At 41.2% G+C, this 20,240-nt stretch overlaps 1 protein-coding gene across 12 annotated transcripts in view; it reads right to left on the bottom strand.

The window, feature by feature from the left end:
- cadpsb (Ca2+-dependent activator protein for secretion b) overlaps positions 1–15,032 on the bottom strand; it is a 51,622-nt gene extending 36,590 nt beyond the window's left edge. For all 12 annotated transcript variants that reach the window (XM_084704669.1, XM_084704670.1, XM_084704673.1 and 9 more), the window contains exons 1-3: positions 14,697–15,032; positions 2,813–2,926; positions 194–526 (exon numbers count right to left, since the gene is read on the bottom strand). In XM_084704669.1, the coding sequence (XP_084560795.1) occupies positions 194–526; positions 2,813–2,926; positions 14,697–15,032 (783 nt within the window). The remainder of the gene's footprint in view (positions 1–193; positions 527–2,812; positions 2,927–14,696) is intronic.
- Positions 15,033–20,240: the final 5,208 nt, after the last annotated feature.

The following is a 20,240-nucleotide window of genomic DNA, read 5'->3' as shown; positions in this document are numbered from 1 at the left end:
ATGAGTGTCTTTGATATAGGACTGTTGGGGGCTCAATATCATCTAAGGTTGTGATCGCTAAGCCTGTATAGGGTAAAAGATGTCTTATGTTTTGTAGCTAAACCTTTTGGGAGTTTGTTTTTAGCCCTGTTTTACATATTTTAAATGAGAGACAAATGTAACACATTGAGTTGTGGGTGTCAGTGAAACTCACCTGGCAGGCTTGGTAGAGCAGCTGGTGCTCAAACTTCTTGATGCCCAGAATGTTCTGGAACATCTCGTACAGCTGGTCCTTGCTGAGGATGAGCTCGGAGGCGGCGCTGGCCGTCATGCGCTGCTGCGCCTTGCGTGGGTCCTCGTCTCCGCGGTAGATGGTGTCAAACTTGGCCATCCAGGAGCTCAGCACCGTCTCCTTGCTCAGGCCGTCGATCTCGGGCAGGCTGCGGACGCGCTTCTCGATGTGCCGCTTGAAGACCTCCCTGCAGTCATTGGCTGAGAAGCCTCCACTCTGGACCATCTTTGCCACACGGTCACTCTTGAGGAACACCTGTCAGAACACAGACCCCGGTAACAAGTATTAGCAAGTTCAGGCTATGGACAGGCAGGGAGGTGCATCAGGCAAAATGAAGTTTACACCTCCAAACCAAAAAGACAAAAGGTGTGGAAGTGAACCTCTTAATATCATGTGTAAGTTATCAAATAGGCTCAAGATACAGTACATTTAAAAAGACGGTTTACAAACATACTACTAATAAACTATAATTACCAACATGAATGATAAAATATAGCCTCATTGATGGGCTGTTTAGCTTTCATATAAGCGCAGCTAGTTCAGGCAGGGTAATCGGGCAGCGCGCGTCATCCATTTGTCGGGGACGTTAGGCGTCTTACTCCACCTTCCTTTCCTCCGCCCACTACTACACCCATGTTAGCAGCGCATATATTCATTGGGCCACGACCGATAAGGCGTCTTTAAAAGACGCGTGGATACGCACACACTCACCCCGGTCGTTGTATGATCAGTGCTGCTGCCGCCCTCCACCATCCCCTTCTCCCCCATGCTGTCTGTATGTTCTATCCATCAAGGGGAATATATCTCTATTGCTCCCTGCCTCATATGTCATGTATGTAAAGCACACAGGAGAAAAACAGGAAATGTATGTCGGCTCGGCAACGCAACAATTGTGGATTAATGTTTCTCTAGTGCTTTGCTCTGCAGTGATATCCTGAAGTATTCCACAAAACAAATAACAACAACAGAGCAGCATAGCACATTTCAAATGCTGGGGGATAATCTGACGGGTATGGATGAAAATTCACTCCCACACTCTCGGTTTGATTCAAGTTCATTCAGTGCATTATTTAGGGTGGTGAGAGGGCATTCTGTTCCACCCTCACTCAGTAAAAGGGTAAAGAACATGTCTGTCTCAAGACCCTGTGGGGGGAAGCCTTCTCTTCAGTTTGAAACTTTTACAGTTTTTACAGTAGTAAAGGAAAATATGTTTTTTTTTCCCTGTATAGCTATATGATTGGTAGAAGAGTCTGCCTAAAACATGAGACTTGAGTGAAAGCAGAGACTGATGAGGAACTTTTCAGAAAATAGCTTTTAATGGGTATTCATTTAGCATCTTCCAGTTTTTTTTTTGAAGAGAGTGTATGTGTATCAGGGTATACTTTCAGGGTCACCCCCATTGTCTCTCAAGACAGAGCTGGAGATGGCCATTTTCAGTGATGGAAAAAGACACAGAATCAGACACAGTTACCGTCAGGACCAGCTCCCCTGTCTGTGACAGTCACATTGTGGCTTCCTTATCTCCTATGACTAAACACCAGTGACACTACAATGGAAGGACAGTAGTGTTTTAGGCCTGCCATGTTGTTTGTCTCATCCACTGGAAGATGAGAGTAGACTGTGGTTAGAGAGGTGGAACCATGACAAGCTTGTAACTCAATTAACATTGTCCTTTTGAAATTGGAGCATTCAAGGTTGTATGACACAGAGAGCAAACGTCTGTTTGTGAGTTTTTAGTCTAAAGCCTACAGACAAAGTAACCTGTCATCATCCATTATGTGTATAATAATACCTCCCCACACTATTTCAATGGAGGTGCCATTTTGTATAATTAAATGCAATGACCTCATTTTCGAATTGATTGGTTTGGCTTTCCACGCCCTCTCCAGATGCAGTAGCAGCTATTCTTTTGATTTTTTCGTCATACATCACACGGAGATGCATATACTTCCTCTATAGGGTATGAGAGATTACTTCTGATTGTGGTTTTAACCGTTTTATTTGAACAATGTCTGTGCCTTGCTTTCAACACTGACTCATATTCCATCTGGTGAATACATGAGCACATAATACTGCATTTCCTCCACCAGCAGCTTTCTCTCATAACCTGTAAGACCGGTAAGCTCGCTGTGTGAGTGGGCTGGATCTATCGCCTATTTGTATCTCAACTGTCGCTCTTTTAGATTTATAGAGATGTTCTATGTCTCATGAGGCCGCGCTGGAGGGCCTTTTTATTACTCTCATCTCTATGCTAATTAAGTTACATCTTGAAACGATAACTAATCAGGCTTGGTATCAGATTTTTCTACTAAGGCTATCTAGTGCATTTTACATGAGAAACATAACACCACTACATGGCCATCTATTATAGACATGTGAAGATGAGTTTTGTAGAAGGGGACACAGGTCCAACAGTCCGATTACGCATCTGTAAAGAACCTAGGCTGACATTGCTGTGCAGGGTTAAGTCAACACATTATTACATCATCATTTTGCTGGCAGAGTCATAATGAAAAAGTGACGTTAGAAGCGGAAGGTTACCTCGTAGTAGCTCTGAACAGCATTGATGAAAGCCTCATCAGCCACAATCTGAGTGTCCCCGTTGAGGAAGGCCTGAAAGCGCCCCTTGGTCTGCTCCAGTTGCTGCTTGGTTATCTGTGGAGGCAAGGACACACAGAGGACACTTCAGAGGCACAGCCATGGAGAGAAGCAGAGACTCATAACCATGGTTCCGATCAATAAAAATAGCTGTGTACTGTGTGCAGTTATGATAGTGTCCAAATATAAGACTCCGTAGTGGTCACTCTTTGGCTAAATTATTGTATTTCTGTTTTGTCTATGCTTTGGGCTAAAAAGACAATAAGATATTTGTGGGTTATCAGGTAAAGGACCATTAGTATTCATTGTGAAGACTAATGGACTGACTGGAAAGGGTAGAACGACTATCATATAAACTTATGTTTGATAATCTAATCATCCTTTTCCTTACACATCCCATACACATACATTTGAATATGTATTTGACATGCTTTCATTAATGAGCAATGAACAGCATATATTTTATGAAAACATTAAATCAAAGTCTGCATTTAAAATTCGTAATATGTTCTCTGCAGGAATCCCAGTAATCTCATACTTTCCAAGAAATAATTCACTTTTTCACCTCAGTTATTATTTTTTATATGTTATATAGTGTAAGCGGCATGTTCACAGGTCAAGATGAAAGACGCAGAGGACAAACATTCCCTGACACCACCAGGGTAACAGCATGATTACTGAACAGACCATCTTAGACCTTATAACTCAGAGCCAGTGTGCTAACATGTAGAGATTATTTCAAAATGTACGTCCCTGATTACATTACTGTGTATGCTGTTATGACCCAGTATGTGTTCAGCAGGGCTCCATTTTAACTGAGTGCCAGACTTTGGTGTGGGAGGGAGTAAGGACAAAACTGCCTCATATTTTGTGCCTGTGAAGCTTTCAACACCATCTGTGTGTCCATGGCACTATTTCCCCACCTCTCAGTGCAGACCCGGAACCCACAATTTACAAGAGAAGCAAAGAGGAGACTGCCAGTGACTTCACTCTCTACAAAGATGAAAGCTCACACATCTACAAGCATACATGCATATGCACAAAAACACACATAGCTAAAAGGCAATTTGCTCCAGATTAGGTGACACTGACATCTCACTCTTTTTCTGCTGTCCTTGAAGAGATACACAAACTAAAATCACAAACCGTCATCAACCCCCAGCACACGACACAATCCCTCTTTGCTCGGTAGATCTGTCTGCCCAGACAACCTCTTCATCTTTAGGGAGTATTCTGCCTCAAACCCAAATCTCTGCTCTGACAACTTCTAACAGAGGGAAGCAAACCAGAAGAAGAGACTTCAGACTACGATCAATACTTTAGATTTGACCTCAGCTTTTATTTTTTGGCTTCTTTCTTGCAGCTTCAACAGCAGAACATTGAGACCATTCTGACTGGTGCCTGCTGTATTCTAATTGACTGCAGTGTTCAAGGACCGACCTAAGGCATCACTATGTTAATATTCAAACCGCTATGCAAATTAGTCAGTTCTACTGAAACACGGGGAGAGTGCAGCTCTCACAGTCGTCCTTCCCTGTCCTTTCTGGCATTAAGGGTGCGTCCTCTTAGAGTATGAATGCAGAACACACCTCTTCTTGGCAGCTATGCTTGACAATCTGCTTTTATTGTCCCTTATCATAATTAATGCTTACATATTTAACACTTCTGCAATCTTGCACTATTGTACTGTACTCCATTTAGGTTAGAATAGGTTATAGGGTTGCTTTTATGTGCATTTAGGGTTAGTATAGTGTATATTGTTTTCTGTAATTTAGGAAGTTTTAGTATTAGGGTTAGTATAGTCGATTATTTATTGCTATCTGTATATTTAGGAAGTTTCACTTATTTAAGCTCAGCATAGATGTAAATTATTTTCTGTGTACTTATGTTATGTTATGCCAGGTGCTTGTGTTGTCTTGTCTTAAGAATTTCAGTCTTGACCTTGTGTTATTCTGTGTACCTGTAACCTGACAATTAAAAAGACTTGAACTTGAACTTACACAAAATGTACACAATGCATCCAGACTACACTGGTTCAACATACCACATTTCAGACTAGCTTTAAAATAGTGGGGTGTGGTGGGGCGTGGTGGGGTGGGGGATCTGGGGTTTCATGGAGGGAGACTAAAAGACTTAAAGGAAGCTGACAGAAATATTCAAAGGCAAAACTGGCATGTCTGCTACTAGTCTGAAACTGAGGTCCCAGATAGCATCCTTGATAAATGCAGACAGTTTATTATTACGTATTAGCTGCTTCCATTACAGAGCTGAGCCTCAGAGTCAATCAATGTTCAATGTTATTGTCTTGCATTGGGGTCCATGTGGCACTTAATTCCATGAAGGAAATACAAATTGAATTTAGAGCAATTGTTTCTTTGAACAAAATCAATACACCTGTCAAAAGTCCACCTGATGTTGGTCAGTCAATGACCAGGCAATATTGCAACTTTACATGGTAGTACCTATAACTTGTGGAAATATCAATGGGTAGCCTTACAGTAATTGCAGGTTTTATTACAGTAAAAGCATGTACTGTAGATGACACCTTAGATATCTTATGTGTCTAATACTTTTGGTATAACATCTGATCTAAAGAAATACAGCAACCGTCATGCAGACTCTGGCAAACAATTTGTGTTTTTATCCCAGGACCCTTAAAGGTCAAAGCTAATAATACCTTTTGTTTATGCTGACAGTTTTGTACTGTGCTTTTGTGTGACTTGCTGTGATGCTACTGCATACTGTGTGAGTGTTAAGGGGCTAGTGTGTGTTTGTGTGCGTGTGCGTGTGTGTGTGTGTGTGTGTGTGTGTGTGAAGGGGCTAGTGTGTGTGTGCTGTGATTCTGTGATGCTGACAGCACAGCAGGACAACAGACATGTACAGGGGACATGTGCAGACAGAAGAACAAACCCAATAGTGCTCCAAAACAGTACACTGTGGATCACCAGCTATGCAGTTAAAAAAAAACTCTTTCCTACCATTAATTGGAGAACCCTTGAATAAGTAAATCTAGTGATAGATTAAAAAAGGGCTCCATTTTCATCAGTGTTCCCAGACTCCCATGTCGTGTTATCCAGCCTAGCTCCTATTGATTCTTTCTCACCCAGCTCTTATCAAGATTGCACTGTAACACGGTGATTCATTGACACGCAATAAAGTGGGCGGTGACATTAATCACCCTCAACATGTCAACACAAGAGGGACACGCACACCACACACACATTACACAAACACACAGTATACAGTACACACAAATGACACAAACACACAGTATACAGTAGAAATACATAGAAAAAAGCTACATTTACATCATGTTAAAATCTATTTTGTGATACTGTATCTTTAAACTATTTAGTATATCTCCTATTTTTGTCTTATTATCTTAGCAAGATTAAGGTACATTTGTGCTTTCCAGTGTAGATGCTGGGCAGGATTAACCCCTATTGTGGTAACCTATTTTTATGCAGCTGGCCAGTAGGGTGTAGGGCTGTATTTGGCAGTCCCTTTGTCACTGGTCACCCAGACACTCATCTGGGACAGTCGTTGGTTTGCATGAATGCTAAAATGACAATCACACCTTAATCACACCTCTGGAGAGGTGATCTCAACAGTTGAAAAGGAAGGTGGACCGAGGAAGACTCTGAAATTATCATTAAAACTTGTGTTCTTGTAAATATAGTTCTAAACAGTTTTTAATGTCATGTTTGATATGATTTTGTTTTTCTAATTTTATGTATTACATTTGAGTAATTATTTTAATACTGTAACATTTACAGAGTTCACAGAGTTTTGTGCTTGCAGCAGAACAACATGTGTTTAACATATTCCCTTGTCTTGCAAGGGCACCACTTGGTCTACTGCAGCCTTGATTAATGATCCAATTGGAATTTGTATGTGTCAGAAATGTGTCATATGGTGTCCCCATTTTAGTCAGGTTTGGGTGTATATAGGAAGAAGTTTTACCAATCACTTTGGATACAGCTCCGGTGCGTTTATGCGCCTAGTCTTCATTGTGAATACCTTTGTTAATCATTGCTCTGAAGGTATGCTTTATATTTGATTATGTTTCATTATCATTGTATTGATTATCTCACTATTTAGATAATAACCATTATTGTGCATTTTAAGTTACTTGTTCTCCTTGAAACGTATCTATCACGCTCCCACAGTGGGTCGATGCTCTGATCAATCAGACAATTTTTACCCACGCCAGAGTTTCATGTCATTAACTGTTTAGCGCTCAAGGTTACAGGTAACGGACTTGTGCACATTTCTAAAATTGGAGTCAGATATTAACGAGTCAATTATCTCCCTGAACATCTAACCAGAATTAAATTGTGTGTCCCAAGCCGGGGACAAACACGAAGCGTCTCCGGCCTTACAATTCACTACCTACAAGGGCACCAGTATGTGTGTGTGTGTGTGTGTGTGCGTGTGTGTGAAAGCTTGATCCTTGTAGTAGCGTGAATGGTGTCGCAATATTGCTTGATGAGGCCCTTGCAAGCCCCACACAGTAAACCCTCCTGCTGGATACTCATCATTTGTAGAAGGGAAGCAACATGAAGATGCACAATGTCAAGAGGATGCGAGTACACTTCAGAGTGTAACTTCTAAAATGGCCGCGCATTTAGTACTTCACGCTGTGTCAAGCGTCAGAAGCCGTATTTAACTAATTTATGCAGTGTTATTTTGAGGGTGTTGAAACACATCTTATGACTCATCTTGGCTACTCTGAAGCTCCACTTCTAACATAGAAATATTACTGTCGACATTACTTTGAGTGTGCAACCAACCAATATTGGAATACTGAACTCGTTTACGAAAGATAAGGACCAGGTTCCAAGATTCGTTAAGAAGCTCTTAACGCTAAGAGCTTCTTAGGAGCATTCTAAGAGCGTTCTAGAGCGTTCTTACAACGTTTAAAGAAGCTCTTAGCATTAAGAGCTTCTAAACGCATCTGGGAAACCCTGCCAAGAACTGTTCATCAGGAATGTGTACTTGAAATACAGGCACAAAAACATACAGACTGTACACACACACGTCACACACATTACACATGTCACAGACACTTCACACACCTCATACCTGTCTTACACACATCCATCATGCTGTCCCAAGGCAGACTGGTCTAAATGTCAGCCTGGTGTTTCACTTGCAGTCAGTATTACAGTCATCATCACTGTCCATAACAATCTTCAGAGTAGGTAACCAACACTGCAGAGCGCAAATTTGGTCAGATTCAGCATGAAGATTCTTTTAAAAGGGTGTAAGATGAATTATGCCTTTTTAATAATAATGGAGTCAGATGGCTGAGCGGTAAGGAAGCTGGGCTAGTAATCAGAAGGTTGCTGGATCAATTCCCCAATGATATGACATTGTGTCCTTGGGCAAGGCACTTCACCCTACTTGCCTCAGGGGGAATTTCCCTGTACTGACTGTAAGTCGCTCTGGATAAGAGTATCTACTAAATGTAAATATAAAACACCATATTATCCAATGAGTAGTAGCTACAATAAAGAAAGTAAAGTCTGCTGTTCGTTGTAGGTGGCCAAAATAAGATATTGTACTTGGGGGGTACATCATTTTTCAATAATCCCATTTATATTTTATGAGGACTTGATGAGAGAAAGTATCCTCCGGTCAGACAAAGCACATTTCTGTCATGAATCCAGATGACAGCAGCAGCAGCCTCCCTCTAAGTAAACAACAAACAGGAATGGTAGCTAGCACTCAGCGATAGTCACACACCGACACACACTCGCTGGGGCCAGAAGCAAACACAGAGGCACATCAGTCAAAAACTCACAGATGTACCCAGCCTGACACACACACAACATGCAAAGATACACACATACACATCTTAATAACTTGGATAGAGTTGGAGTTTCCTATTCTCTGTCTACAGAGACAGCAGAAAGTACTGGGAGGAAAATAGAGGCAACTGTCTCTATCCCAAACTCCAAGCTCTTGTCAAACTCTCAAGCTGTAGGACTACTCTGTAGAGGAACACAGTGTTCAGCTCCACCTTCCCCCACCCTCCTCCTCCCTGTCTTCATCCCAGATTCAGAGCGCCCACGAAGCTGCTGCTAGTCTGAGCTAGTTTCATTCCTGGGTCTCTTAAAAGATTCAGCTGCACTCTCTTTATGTGCTGAGCGTTGCTCAGGCCCCCATGTTAGTTTTCAATCACATTATAATAATATATTATAATTATATCATATTTACAGTGGATCAAACCCTGTTTCACGTTACCTCTGACCTGGCAAATCTGAGAGTTGTAAATCAGAAGCATACCAACACAGTAGCAATATGGGCATTTTAACGTTGTATGAAGATTAATGGCAAGATGTCGGCAGTCCATGGTAGCAGCAGCTTGTAGGCAGTGGAGCAAAGCTTGGATGGGCCAGAATACAATCTGACTGAGCATGGCCACCACTGGCTATAACAGTCTATGACGAGACATCAGGTTACACTCATCACAGAGACAAACCAATCCAATCCTCTCCTGGGGACACCCCTGTTCCCTTGCCCCCCACCCTCCTTCTCTCTTTTTCTTTCTCTCTTTCACTCTGAAGGAAAACAAAGAGAAAGATGAGCAATCCCCTCGTGTGTTTGTCAGATTTGAGGAAGATCATGTTGCACTCCAAAAGGCTTGCAACACAGACAACATTCTGTCACATACTGTACATCCAGCAAAAATATATATGTGAAACATGGATTGCATGTAAGCAAACAAATAAGTGCTCAGATACATTTACCTTAATCTGAGAATAAATGTGGCAAATCTTTTTTAATGCCAATCCTACTGAGCGAGACTGGGCCTTGATTGCCGTTTTTCCCTCAGAGGAAGACAGAAGGTCAAGATGACAAGGTCAGTGTTCGTGGTGGAGCTTTGAAAGGTGGGTAATGTGTGTGTGTGGAGGGGGTAGCAGGATAACAGGGTTGTATTGAGTGTCTCACTGTAGCCCACATAGCTCCTAGAGGACCCTGAGCTGCTCTGCGGTACGTTGCTGTTGTTGTCTCGTGATGCTTCAGGGACAGGAGGAGAGGCAAGAGGGTGAGGTAAGAGGTGCAGGAGGGTGAGGTACTGTTGCAAGGGTGCAGCTGGGAATTGTGGTAATGAGTTTCATGAGCTCAAGCTTTTGTCCCTACTGGGGGATGAGACTGTTTATTGTCCAATCCCATCTCATGTTGCTTGGCTCATGTTCCGTCTATCCCAGTTCTCCTGACTTATGTAACAATCTTCCATCTGACGCTTCCTCCAACACCTCTGAAAAACACCTGCATTTTGTTGGAGGTCATTTACCAGAAATTTAAGAACTTTTACGACATAAAATATAAACAGCTAACATATATAAAATGCTACTGAATCACTACTGAGGAGTGCACGTTGTGTGGAACATTGGCCTCAAACGGATTAACGGATTGGTTTGGAGACACGTTTTAAGAAGTATATCATGTAAGAGAACAGACTGCACTGGAGCAGGCAAGAATGTAACATCAAATACACAAGGACAAGTTGAGCTAGGCACATTCAGATTTACAGTTAATGACCTTCAAATCAGAAGGCACTACTCAAGTTCTGCATACTCTCGCAGACAAAAGGGTCCGGTTGTGCTTTGTGTGTGCTCTCTCCCTCAATGATAGCTAGTTCAATATGTACAGTAAGGTCTCTATTGTAGGGAAATTGTAGGCAGTTACCATTCATCTTCTCTAATTGACCTGTCGGTTTTTGGACAGCTGACGTTTACAAGGGTTTATTAGGCTCAAACGGACACATAGGTTAGTGTTTAATTACCATGCTGCAGAACATCTTATTGTTATGAATAACGTCAGCCATATCCAACAATGTTATGAAACAGGGCAGCTGGAGCACCAGTGAATTATGAATATACTGTAAATACAAAGACACAGACTGAATCACAGACAGACAAAGGGAAAAAACAGGCTTACGAGCGAAAAAAAGTGTTTGTATGCATTCGAAACACATGAATTGTCCATTTATAGCACAGTCATGAAAACCACCTTCTAGACATATCCCCTGTTTGAAATCAATCACATAATACATCAATTGACAAATTGTCTTTGTTCATTTTCTTTGCACTACATTGTGTTCCAAAGCACTGTTTGCTATAAAGCCCAATGGAAAATGTATATTTTCAAAAGCTTCTGTGATGAGTGCAGAGCTCCATGGTCTAACTGCAACATTGCTAACAGAGATATGTAACTGGTATGGATGTCTAAATCATCATGTTTTAAGAGAGGTGATATGAACTATAGAATGGGGCATGTGTGCTTGGTCCTCTTAGCCTGGGGGCTTCAGTTATTAATGACTTCTCAATCCCAATGTGTCATGTAACTTCCATTGGCTACTTGCATAGTCCACCAGTCTTTAAACAATCGTGGTCTGGAAATAAGGCTGAATGAGCAATGCATACACGGCACCATGACAGTTTTAATAAAAAAAGGCATGGTTATTTCAGGTAAGCTTTCATACACTATGCATGTATTTTAAAAGCATACTTGGCAAGTACATTATTTATCCAGATTAACAGTTTATACAGGATCAGCACAATGTCCACTCATCATCCAATATGTACTATGTATGTACTTACTGGCTCTGAATAACACCTCTTTTTGTTTTGTTTAAGACGTTTCTCTATTTATTGTAAACACTTTACCATATACTGTTGTCTCATTTTCTTTCCAGGACTGTGACACTGCTGTAAACCACTTTACTGTGACACTACAGTTTGTCATACTACTTGACCTAAACACAACCTTGGCGACACTAGACAGCATTATGGATCTCATAACATTTAACTGAATGTCCTTCACTACCTTTGTCCTGCTGTTAGGAGTGTCCATTATCCATAGCCTCAGAGCACATATTAACCTCCCTGCTTACAGTGTAACCTTGACAAAAATAATTCCCATCTCAACTCTCTGTTTCTTCTCACCTAATAGACTACCGAGTTATCTCTTCGAAGGCCTGTACACAATCCATGTCTGCTCTCTTCATTTCCAAAGACAATCCATATTATTATGGTATGATTGTTGATGATACTGCTGTGTCACTTATTGGCAGAGTTGAAACATATACAGTTCAGTGCAGCTACCGTATTCCATAGTGTACTGACCTATCCTAGCCTACTGTACACCTGTACATTAAATCAACGTCTGTTCTGCAAAGAAAAACTATTTTCCCTTCTGATTCTCCCAGACCTTTTAATAATGTGATATGTTTCTTGAGTCAATATCAATTCTCCTGTCTTTAAATAAGTGGACTGCATGCCTCCATCTTCATAATGTTTTCATCCCACTGTCTCTCATTTTCATCCTAACTATGGGTGTGAAATGACTTTATAATGGCATTAATCATTTGTCTTTTTCTCAGCTCAGTGGAGAAATGTGGATAACTGCAGTTCCTCTGTGCCTATTTCCTATGTCTCTAGTCCCTTCAACAAACACAATGGTTCCCATCACCCAACAGAATGTGAAGGTACAAAGAGGTTCCACTTTTTCAACAGTTTTCCCAGACCTGCGCAGGCAACTGAGGGAGGACCAAATTGCTAGGATCTACTACATTACAGGAGCACTAACTTCATCCATGCACTGATTTGCGTCTAAATCTGGTTTCACAATGAAATCATGAAATCCTGTTCTCCAGCAGCTGTGTGGCGTCACAGGGCAGCGGAGGAGGGGAGTGCAGTGCTGGAATAGAGGTGCTGGGCTCTTCACCCCACCACCAATCCTGACAGATGGGTTGGCTTGGCCTTGGGAGATCTGAGCATTCACAGGTTTCATGTACATAATTCATTCAACCATTAACATTCTCTTTAGGCCAAGACCATGTCAAGGGGGCCGTTGGAATATACTTTTATAAACCGTGCTCAATTCATAATATGCACAAAAGAAAGAATAACTGCAATCATGAACCATATTCAACAAAGAAGTCAATGACATAAGCAGGTACTGTGCATTACAGCATCATCACTTTCTCCCTTTGCTGTACAAAAACTTATGACCAAATGAACATTACGTAAAACTTGTTTTCATCTTACTAAAAAGAACAGACAGTCTTTAATTGCCCTATTGTGGTTGTCTTAATAGGGTCACAGCACTGCACTTCCAGGAGCAACAGCCCAGCTTGGACACTGGGCTGCCTATGCCTGTTTCACAGTGATAGCCCAGTCACTGCTGTTTGGGTGCCAAAGCTCCTAATAACAGATTATCATGCTGCCGCTCCACAAGCTACACAGAGGGCTTTCAAGTCTTTTCATTACAGAAATGCTTTCATCATATTTCTGTGACTAATCTATAACAAGTCAAGAGCTATAGGCTGTAAAATAAAATAACATTTCTGGTCAATAATTATGAGGAATTGTGGCAAATGAGATGGACTTCTTATGGGGTTGCAACAGCAGGGGCTTTTTACAAACAGTGTACTGTCTGCAGTCAACGTTTAGTCATAGTAGCTGAATACCCTGTAGCCTCTAACATTAGATTGGAAATTATACTTGTTTCACTAGCATATTCTTCTAATACCTACATTCTATCTCAACTAATTGTGTGTTATTTGTTAAGGCATTTTATGTATTTTATGTAAATGTGTATGTTCAAGTTTAGGATACAGTTAAATTAGTTTGACAAAGAGTTATTTCACCAACCATCTTCAGTATACATTCCTAAAATAAGTTCAAGGCCTGTGAATTGAAATTATGAAATGCGATCTCCGTTACGGAATTAAAAAACCGAACTGGTCTAAAAATTGACAAATAAGCTTATTTTAAAACAAATACATTACGACGTTGACACTTATTTAGAATTCAGAATACAGCAAGCTTTAACAGTTAGGCTGTGTGCACCACACCTGATTTGTAATAGAGCTTAATCTATTAAAGTAGGCCTGATGCAAGTGAGGTTTATGATAAGAGGACAGCGGGCCTGGCAGGTGTCGGCTGTTGCAGCAAGTAAGAATTGTCATCCGCAAAATACAGTTGGCTATGTTGAAAGATTGCTTCGTCTTTTACTAAAATAAGTAATTATGAAAAAAGAATTAACTAAATCCATCAAGCATCATCAACCTAAATGTAATGTAACGATTGTAGGCCTTATAGAAAATAAAATGAGTTGATTGGGCACCGCAGTTTGGATGTGTAGAGTTGATGTGTGCAGGCTGTAGCCTATACAAACACCACATCAACTCCAGACACAGTGCTCCGACGTCTGCTTCCAGTAGAAGTCACCTTGAGAAAACAAATCGACGGGGCAAGTGATGGCGCAAATGAGCTAGAATTGCATGCATCCGCTAAGATTAGACGCACACTGATCCTACAGTCCACTGAACATGAGCAAGTCACATGACCACGGAGGGTCTCAAACGGCGATGACACTACACAGTTTTGGATGATGTCTATCGATTCTTTCAGACTATATGTATTTTGGCCTGGCTGTCCCATAACCCAACTGTCCTGTCAGACTAGTTCAGGGATGGTTTATTTATGCTTATAAAATAATCTCATGTTGCCGGTTTGACAGACCTCTGCAGTGCCATGGTCCCCTCAATATAGGCTACAGACCTCAGAGCATTGATGCCTCGTGTTTGAGTGGCCGATTTCATTCCAATTTGCTTTTCTATTCTGTAGCCTAATCCATTAATGACCCAACCTGCATTTTCGAAAGTTCTCTAATTACTGGCTGAGGCATTGGGTAAATGTTCATGATATGGGACAGTAGGCTATTTAGGTCCTTAGGGAATGCATCTCACTGATATAAAAAAAAACGTTTGGCATGTGGTGATTTCTGTGTCATTCCACGGTGGCCTTACCTTCTGTTGTCGCCGTGCCATGTCAGTGGGTTGTTTTGCATTGAATGGATAGGCGACGCACCGCATTACAAATACATAAAGCTGCAGCTTCTTTTTACGCTCCTCTTCCTCCCTTTGCAAATTCTCCACCTCCTGTTTTTCCTGCTCACTGGCAGCCGACGGACTCGGACTAGTCGGTCGGGCGCTGCTGCGACTGCTGCTCGGCGCCAGTCCGCCAGAGCTCTCGCTGGTCCTGCTTGGAGATATGCGGGATCCGGCCTGGGGTGCCATCACCTCCTTGCTTTCCTCCTCCACTATCCCATCCGATTCCTCCTCGCTGGACGATGGATCCAACATATTGTCCCTAAAGAGGATGAAGGTAACTCAACTGACTGAAATTGGTCGATGTGTAAGGAATTCAGCCAAAATGTCCTTTCTAAAAGGTCGACAGTGAATAACTTGACACCCGTTCCGAAACGTTATCTTAATGCTATTCGGTTTTCTACGTGATGCAGAGAATAGGCTACGTCTGATGCTCTGAGAAATCCGTGATGCTGCGCGCAAAGACACAGTCTCCGCCTGCACTCGTCAATGCTTACGTGTTTTCTGTATTTTAACTCGCCAGTCACCGTCGTGGATGTGCAAGGAGGTAGAAGGGGTAGAGCGAGGGGGAGGGGTGCGGTTGAGTGAAAGCTGCTCTTTCAATGAAAAGCGCCAGCGATGGCCTCTTCATGCCTTGCAGTCCGCGCGCAGGAACACAGTCGTCAGGAACTAGCCGTGGTCCTGAATCCGCTCACTGGTGTCAATGTCTTAATCGAGGGTTTTAACCTATTTACGTTTTTGGGGGACAGCACTGTATTCAACCTATCATAAGAATCATGTTGGTTCTCACATAGCCCCATCACATTCATAAATCCAAATTAAATATGTAGAGATATGTAGTTGTACACCATTAACTCGTTGCTTTTACTTGTTAAAATAGTGTGGGAACGTTTATCTCCAACATTGATAGGTCACATATTCCCAAAATAGCATTGGTTTTGCCTCAATGATCCAAAACAAATCAGCCACAACAGAACTACAAAACACTGAATCTGGATTAATTATGCAGAACACGTTAAATGAACAAACACATTTGTACATTTGTATTTGCTTGCCAGTGTTGGACTCCGGGAGAAGGGGGGGCAACTAACCCCCTCTTGTGTCCCCACGCTAGCAAAAGAGCCCTTTTGGATACCCCTATGGTAGACTAAACATGAGAAACGGTCCTGTACGGTGGCCCAGTTTGCAAGCAAACGTGATAAAGTCCCTTCTAGGGGACTTACCAGTGGAGAAAACATGATGCAGTGCCCTCTAGGGTGTCCTACCAGTGGAGATAATATGCATCTATTTTGACTTGAACATAAAAACAACATGAATCCAACATATTATATGATATGAAGCTTTTTTGGCCTTCGCATGGTCACTCCTATTTACAGTGTAATTTCTGAACTGCTCTTGATAGAAACCTTATACAAAGAGGGGGTTATGCCATGGTAAAATGTTAGCAAAGAACTTCCTGGGACAATAATGACTGGTGCTAAGTAAGGTGTCAACTGCTAGCAGTGGATCTTTCTCAAGATTGATATCCCATCACATCAGTTGGTCTGAGGAGTACTATGGACTGTCAAGTTGTACTGACATCAGAGCATGGGGACAGAGCTCAAATCTGAATGAACAGGGTTTATCGTTAGCAAGGAGTGAGTACTATGGGTTGATATGACATCTATGTAAATGCACTTGGGGTTTGAATGCACTTGTTTTTCTCATCCCCTCCAAAATACATTGAGTATTAATCATTTAGATTAACCTGGTGGTTGACTTTGATTAATTTAACAATTTTAATTTTTTTAAATTTAATTACATTTTTTTTTTTATGAATTAAGCTTTGCATAAACATAATCCATCCACAGGGAAAACAAGCATGTTTGCACAGTATGAAATGTTGAAGAGCATTACAGAATTGGCCTAGAATCTCAACGCAATCGTCTATCATTTTCCACGTTTAGAATGTTGCATGTGCACAATCACTTCATAAAGTTATATGACACCCATTACAAGAGCTCAGAATTTTGACGAGGATCAGAGAGAGACCTCTCTCCATGTACAGAATGGGTGCTGGTGGTTCTATCTCAGTGGAGCTGTGCACCCTTCAGTGAAGTCACTGCACCTTCATCTCTCTCTGAAGACACTTTTACTGGGGGAGTGTTATCAAGCCACAGGGGTTACAAGCACACTGAAGTCTCTGCACTTAGACTAAAAATAAGAAAACCCACTGGCCCTGACTGAAGTGCCAGATGCTCCGCAATATAAGGCAGCATATCAGCATACAATATATCTTTTATTGCAGTCTGGTAGAGGTGCTTGTTAAATTGACCGTTGTAACATTAATTTAATGGCCAAGGGATCATACCAGATTGATCTCAACAATAGAGCAAGAATGAGAAAAGGAAGATGACCCTTCAATCATACTTTTCCTCCTTGATAAATATATGTTTTGTTGTCAAACCAAAGCCGTAGGTTAACTACCACCGCTACTCCGGGTCACTGCCTGTGCCCCATTGGGAGGTCTAGCACTGACTTACTTAGCAGAACAACTCTCAGAATTTTAACCATTAATTATTTAATTATGTTCTCTTCTCTGGTCTTGCAGCCTCAACCTAAGTGTCTGTACTTAAATGTTGATGAACTTCAAAGTATACTGAAAGTATATCTTGCACATGGTGTTTTAAGTAACAACACATATTGTATACATTTGGTAAGTAATTATGGTAACACAGACCATCTGTATCTGGTTTAATGCATTGGGAACATACTGAGTACATGTAGTAGTATACTTTTCATTTATGGGTTAGCAGTTTATCATGATTTATTTTGATAAGTGTTCACAACGAATGTCATAATGTTGTTTTAATGTACAATTAAAGTGTACTATAGTTTCTTAAATGCCTACGTTGGTTTATAGACTAAATACTTTAGATAGACTACAATTGCATTCTACAACAATTGCACCTCTTTGAATTTACATTATCTACCTGTTGTATCCTTGTGGGAACTGAGGTTTGGGGATGGGAAAGGTTGATGTGAAATTCATGTGGTTCTTCCTCTCCTCTGGACCCACTCCCTAGAGTGCTGTTAAGGGCAGGATGTCATCTTGACATCAAGTCCTCTCTTGGAAGCAGCAGATGTAAGATAAAGGCAATCCCATCTTGCCCTTCATGAAAACATGGACACACTCAACACAGAGTTTCCTCTGACACTTTCTCCTAATACTTCTTTGCATTTCTTATGTTGCTGTGAGGCTTACAAGAATCCTTGTTATTAAGATGTTCGCAGTGTTTCATTTTCATTTTTTTTAATTGCCTTCCATTTCTATATGCAGTTAATTGAGTCATTTTTTTAAACCGTGCTTTACTGGTAATCAATCACTGGAACAACCCTTATTTCCATATTCATGCCTTAAGATTCAGAGCGGGAGTGGAATTTACTGTTTCATTCCCACACTGCTTCAGATGCTCATCAGAGACTGCTAGTAACAATTCTATGATATACGACAGTAGATGGTCAAGTAAACATTACATGATAGATTACAGTAGAAGGCACAGTCTATGTGAAAGTAGTATGATTTTGAAGGCCATGCAGAATTAAGTGTGTTTTTTTATTTTCATGATTCAGTTTTAGTAAACATTAATATGTGTGCATTTTATATCATTACTTTTAATTTCACCAAATGTTGAAAATAGAAATCCTACCAACTGACTATTTCACCATAACTGTCTGTGTTGAGCAAGAGGTAAGAGGGGAACAATTGTTTTGTTTTCTTCCACATGTGTTGCTGCCCCAACAAAGAGCACACCTTAATGTTGAATATACATTCGATTCCCAGATTCAGCCTAATGGATGGGTCCATCAGCCTGTAAAATGACAGTTTCCTCAACGTCTTCATGCAAACAGCTGTCTGTGATCGGGAGTGAGGGTTCAGGAAGAGTGCGCAATAGTCTAGGATGGTTGGTACTACAGTGTTGAGAGTGATGCACTGAACGTCTGCAGAGGTAGCTGAAGAGCTCTTTGAAATATTTAAATGCTGGGAGTGTTTTAATGTGAGATTGATGGAATAAGGTCAGTGTCAGCAGCAGTAACTTGCTTGTGGAGTGCATCCATCTCGTGGTGAACAGACAATTCACAAAACACTGCACCAGACCAAATGAACACCAGCTTGTTAGCCAGAAACGTCCACACAAGTGCTGATTGAGCTGTAAGATGTATCTGTAAATGATACATTAACCTTTTGATCAAAGTGATGGATTTCAGGGTTGAACAGATCCGACATCTGAACTTTAAAATTGAATTGTCAAGAAAGTTTATATTAAAGATGGTATCCACTCATTGTTTTATTATTAGATAATTTCTTGTGTCTCTTTGCTTTGTGACCCAAGGGCTCTGAGTGATTGTTTATTCAAATTCAAATCCTACAGCACTGTATTCCCACTTTCTCTTTGCTAATCATGTATTGCCTTTGAAGTGGTCTAGAGTAGCACTCATCATCCTTTAACTCATGTTCTTCCCTTTCTAAACAACAAGTTCCAGGTCCAAATACATTTACTGCACATTTGTCCTTTGCTTTCTCTTTTTGTTTTGTGTTTATAATATTACATTACAGAAAATTACTTCAAAGACATGTTGTGGGAATCCTTTTCCTTCTAATATGGAAGCTCGAATGCCTCAAGCTGTCTCCCCTCATCCACCAGTCCCATTCTGAGCCTGAAGGTTGGCTTTGAATAGAATCCCATCTAGCCCAAGGCTCGGGGTGGTGTTCTGTAAGAAGTTAGACAGGCATTTTAACTTTGGTACATCATTGTTGTTGTCTGTCTTTGGACTGCAAGGCCATGGCGGTTTTGTTTTGGGTGGAGGGTTTGTGGAAAATGGCAGATTTTTACAGGGCTCCTCCATTCCCCAGTTTCAAGGTAGGGACCGGAGATGGTGTCTGAAAGATAACAATTAATAATGCAGCTAGTGGCTGCAGTCTCCCCACTTCTGCTTGGTGGGAGAAAAAAAACCTTTCCATGCTGTCAGACCCATACAGCAGCACATGTTCATCCACCAGAGTATGCTGTCATACCACTACAATCTAAAACAAAATAATGGACATGGTGCTTTTCTTGTCCTGTAAGTTTGAGACATGAGTCGAAGGCAGTGAGTGTGTCAAAATCAGCAAGAGAGAGGGACTGAAAGTCAGAAAACATACTGAGAGGTAGAAGCAGAGAGAGAAATAATGGGAACTGACTGGTGTGCGGTATTGTTTTGTAGTGAAGGAGTAAAACATTTTACTGTTGCTCCATTACAGTCCACAGTGCAGTCACTTATTGTGGCTGAACAGCGCCCACTCCTGGTTAAACATTCAAAGGGTTGTGCTCTACTGAGAGGGTAAGATTTGTCCATACCATGTGAAGTCAACCATTTTATAATTTGAAAAATAGAAATAACTCTTGATTGGAAATTAAATGGTCTCAGGTATTATGGTATTTT

Source organism: Hypomesus nipponensis, chromosome 9, assembly GCF_054491055.1.
Source record: "Hypomesus nipponensis isolate SF chromosome 9, ASM5449105v1, whole genome shotgun sequence".
NCBI classification, from domain to species: domain Eukaryota; kingdom Metazoa; phylum Chordata; class Actinopteri; order Osmeriformes; family Osmeridae; genus Hypomesus; species Hypomesus nipponensis.
This window is presented reverse-complemented; position numbering and strand designations above follow the sequence as displayed.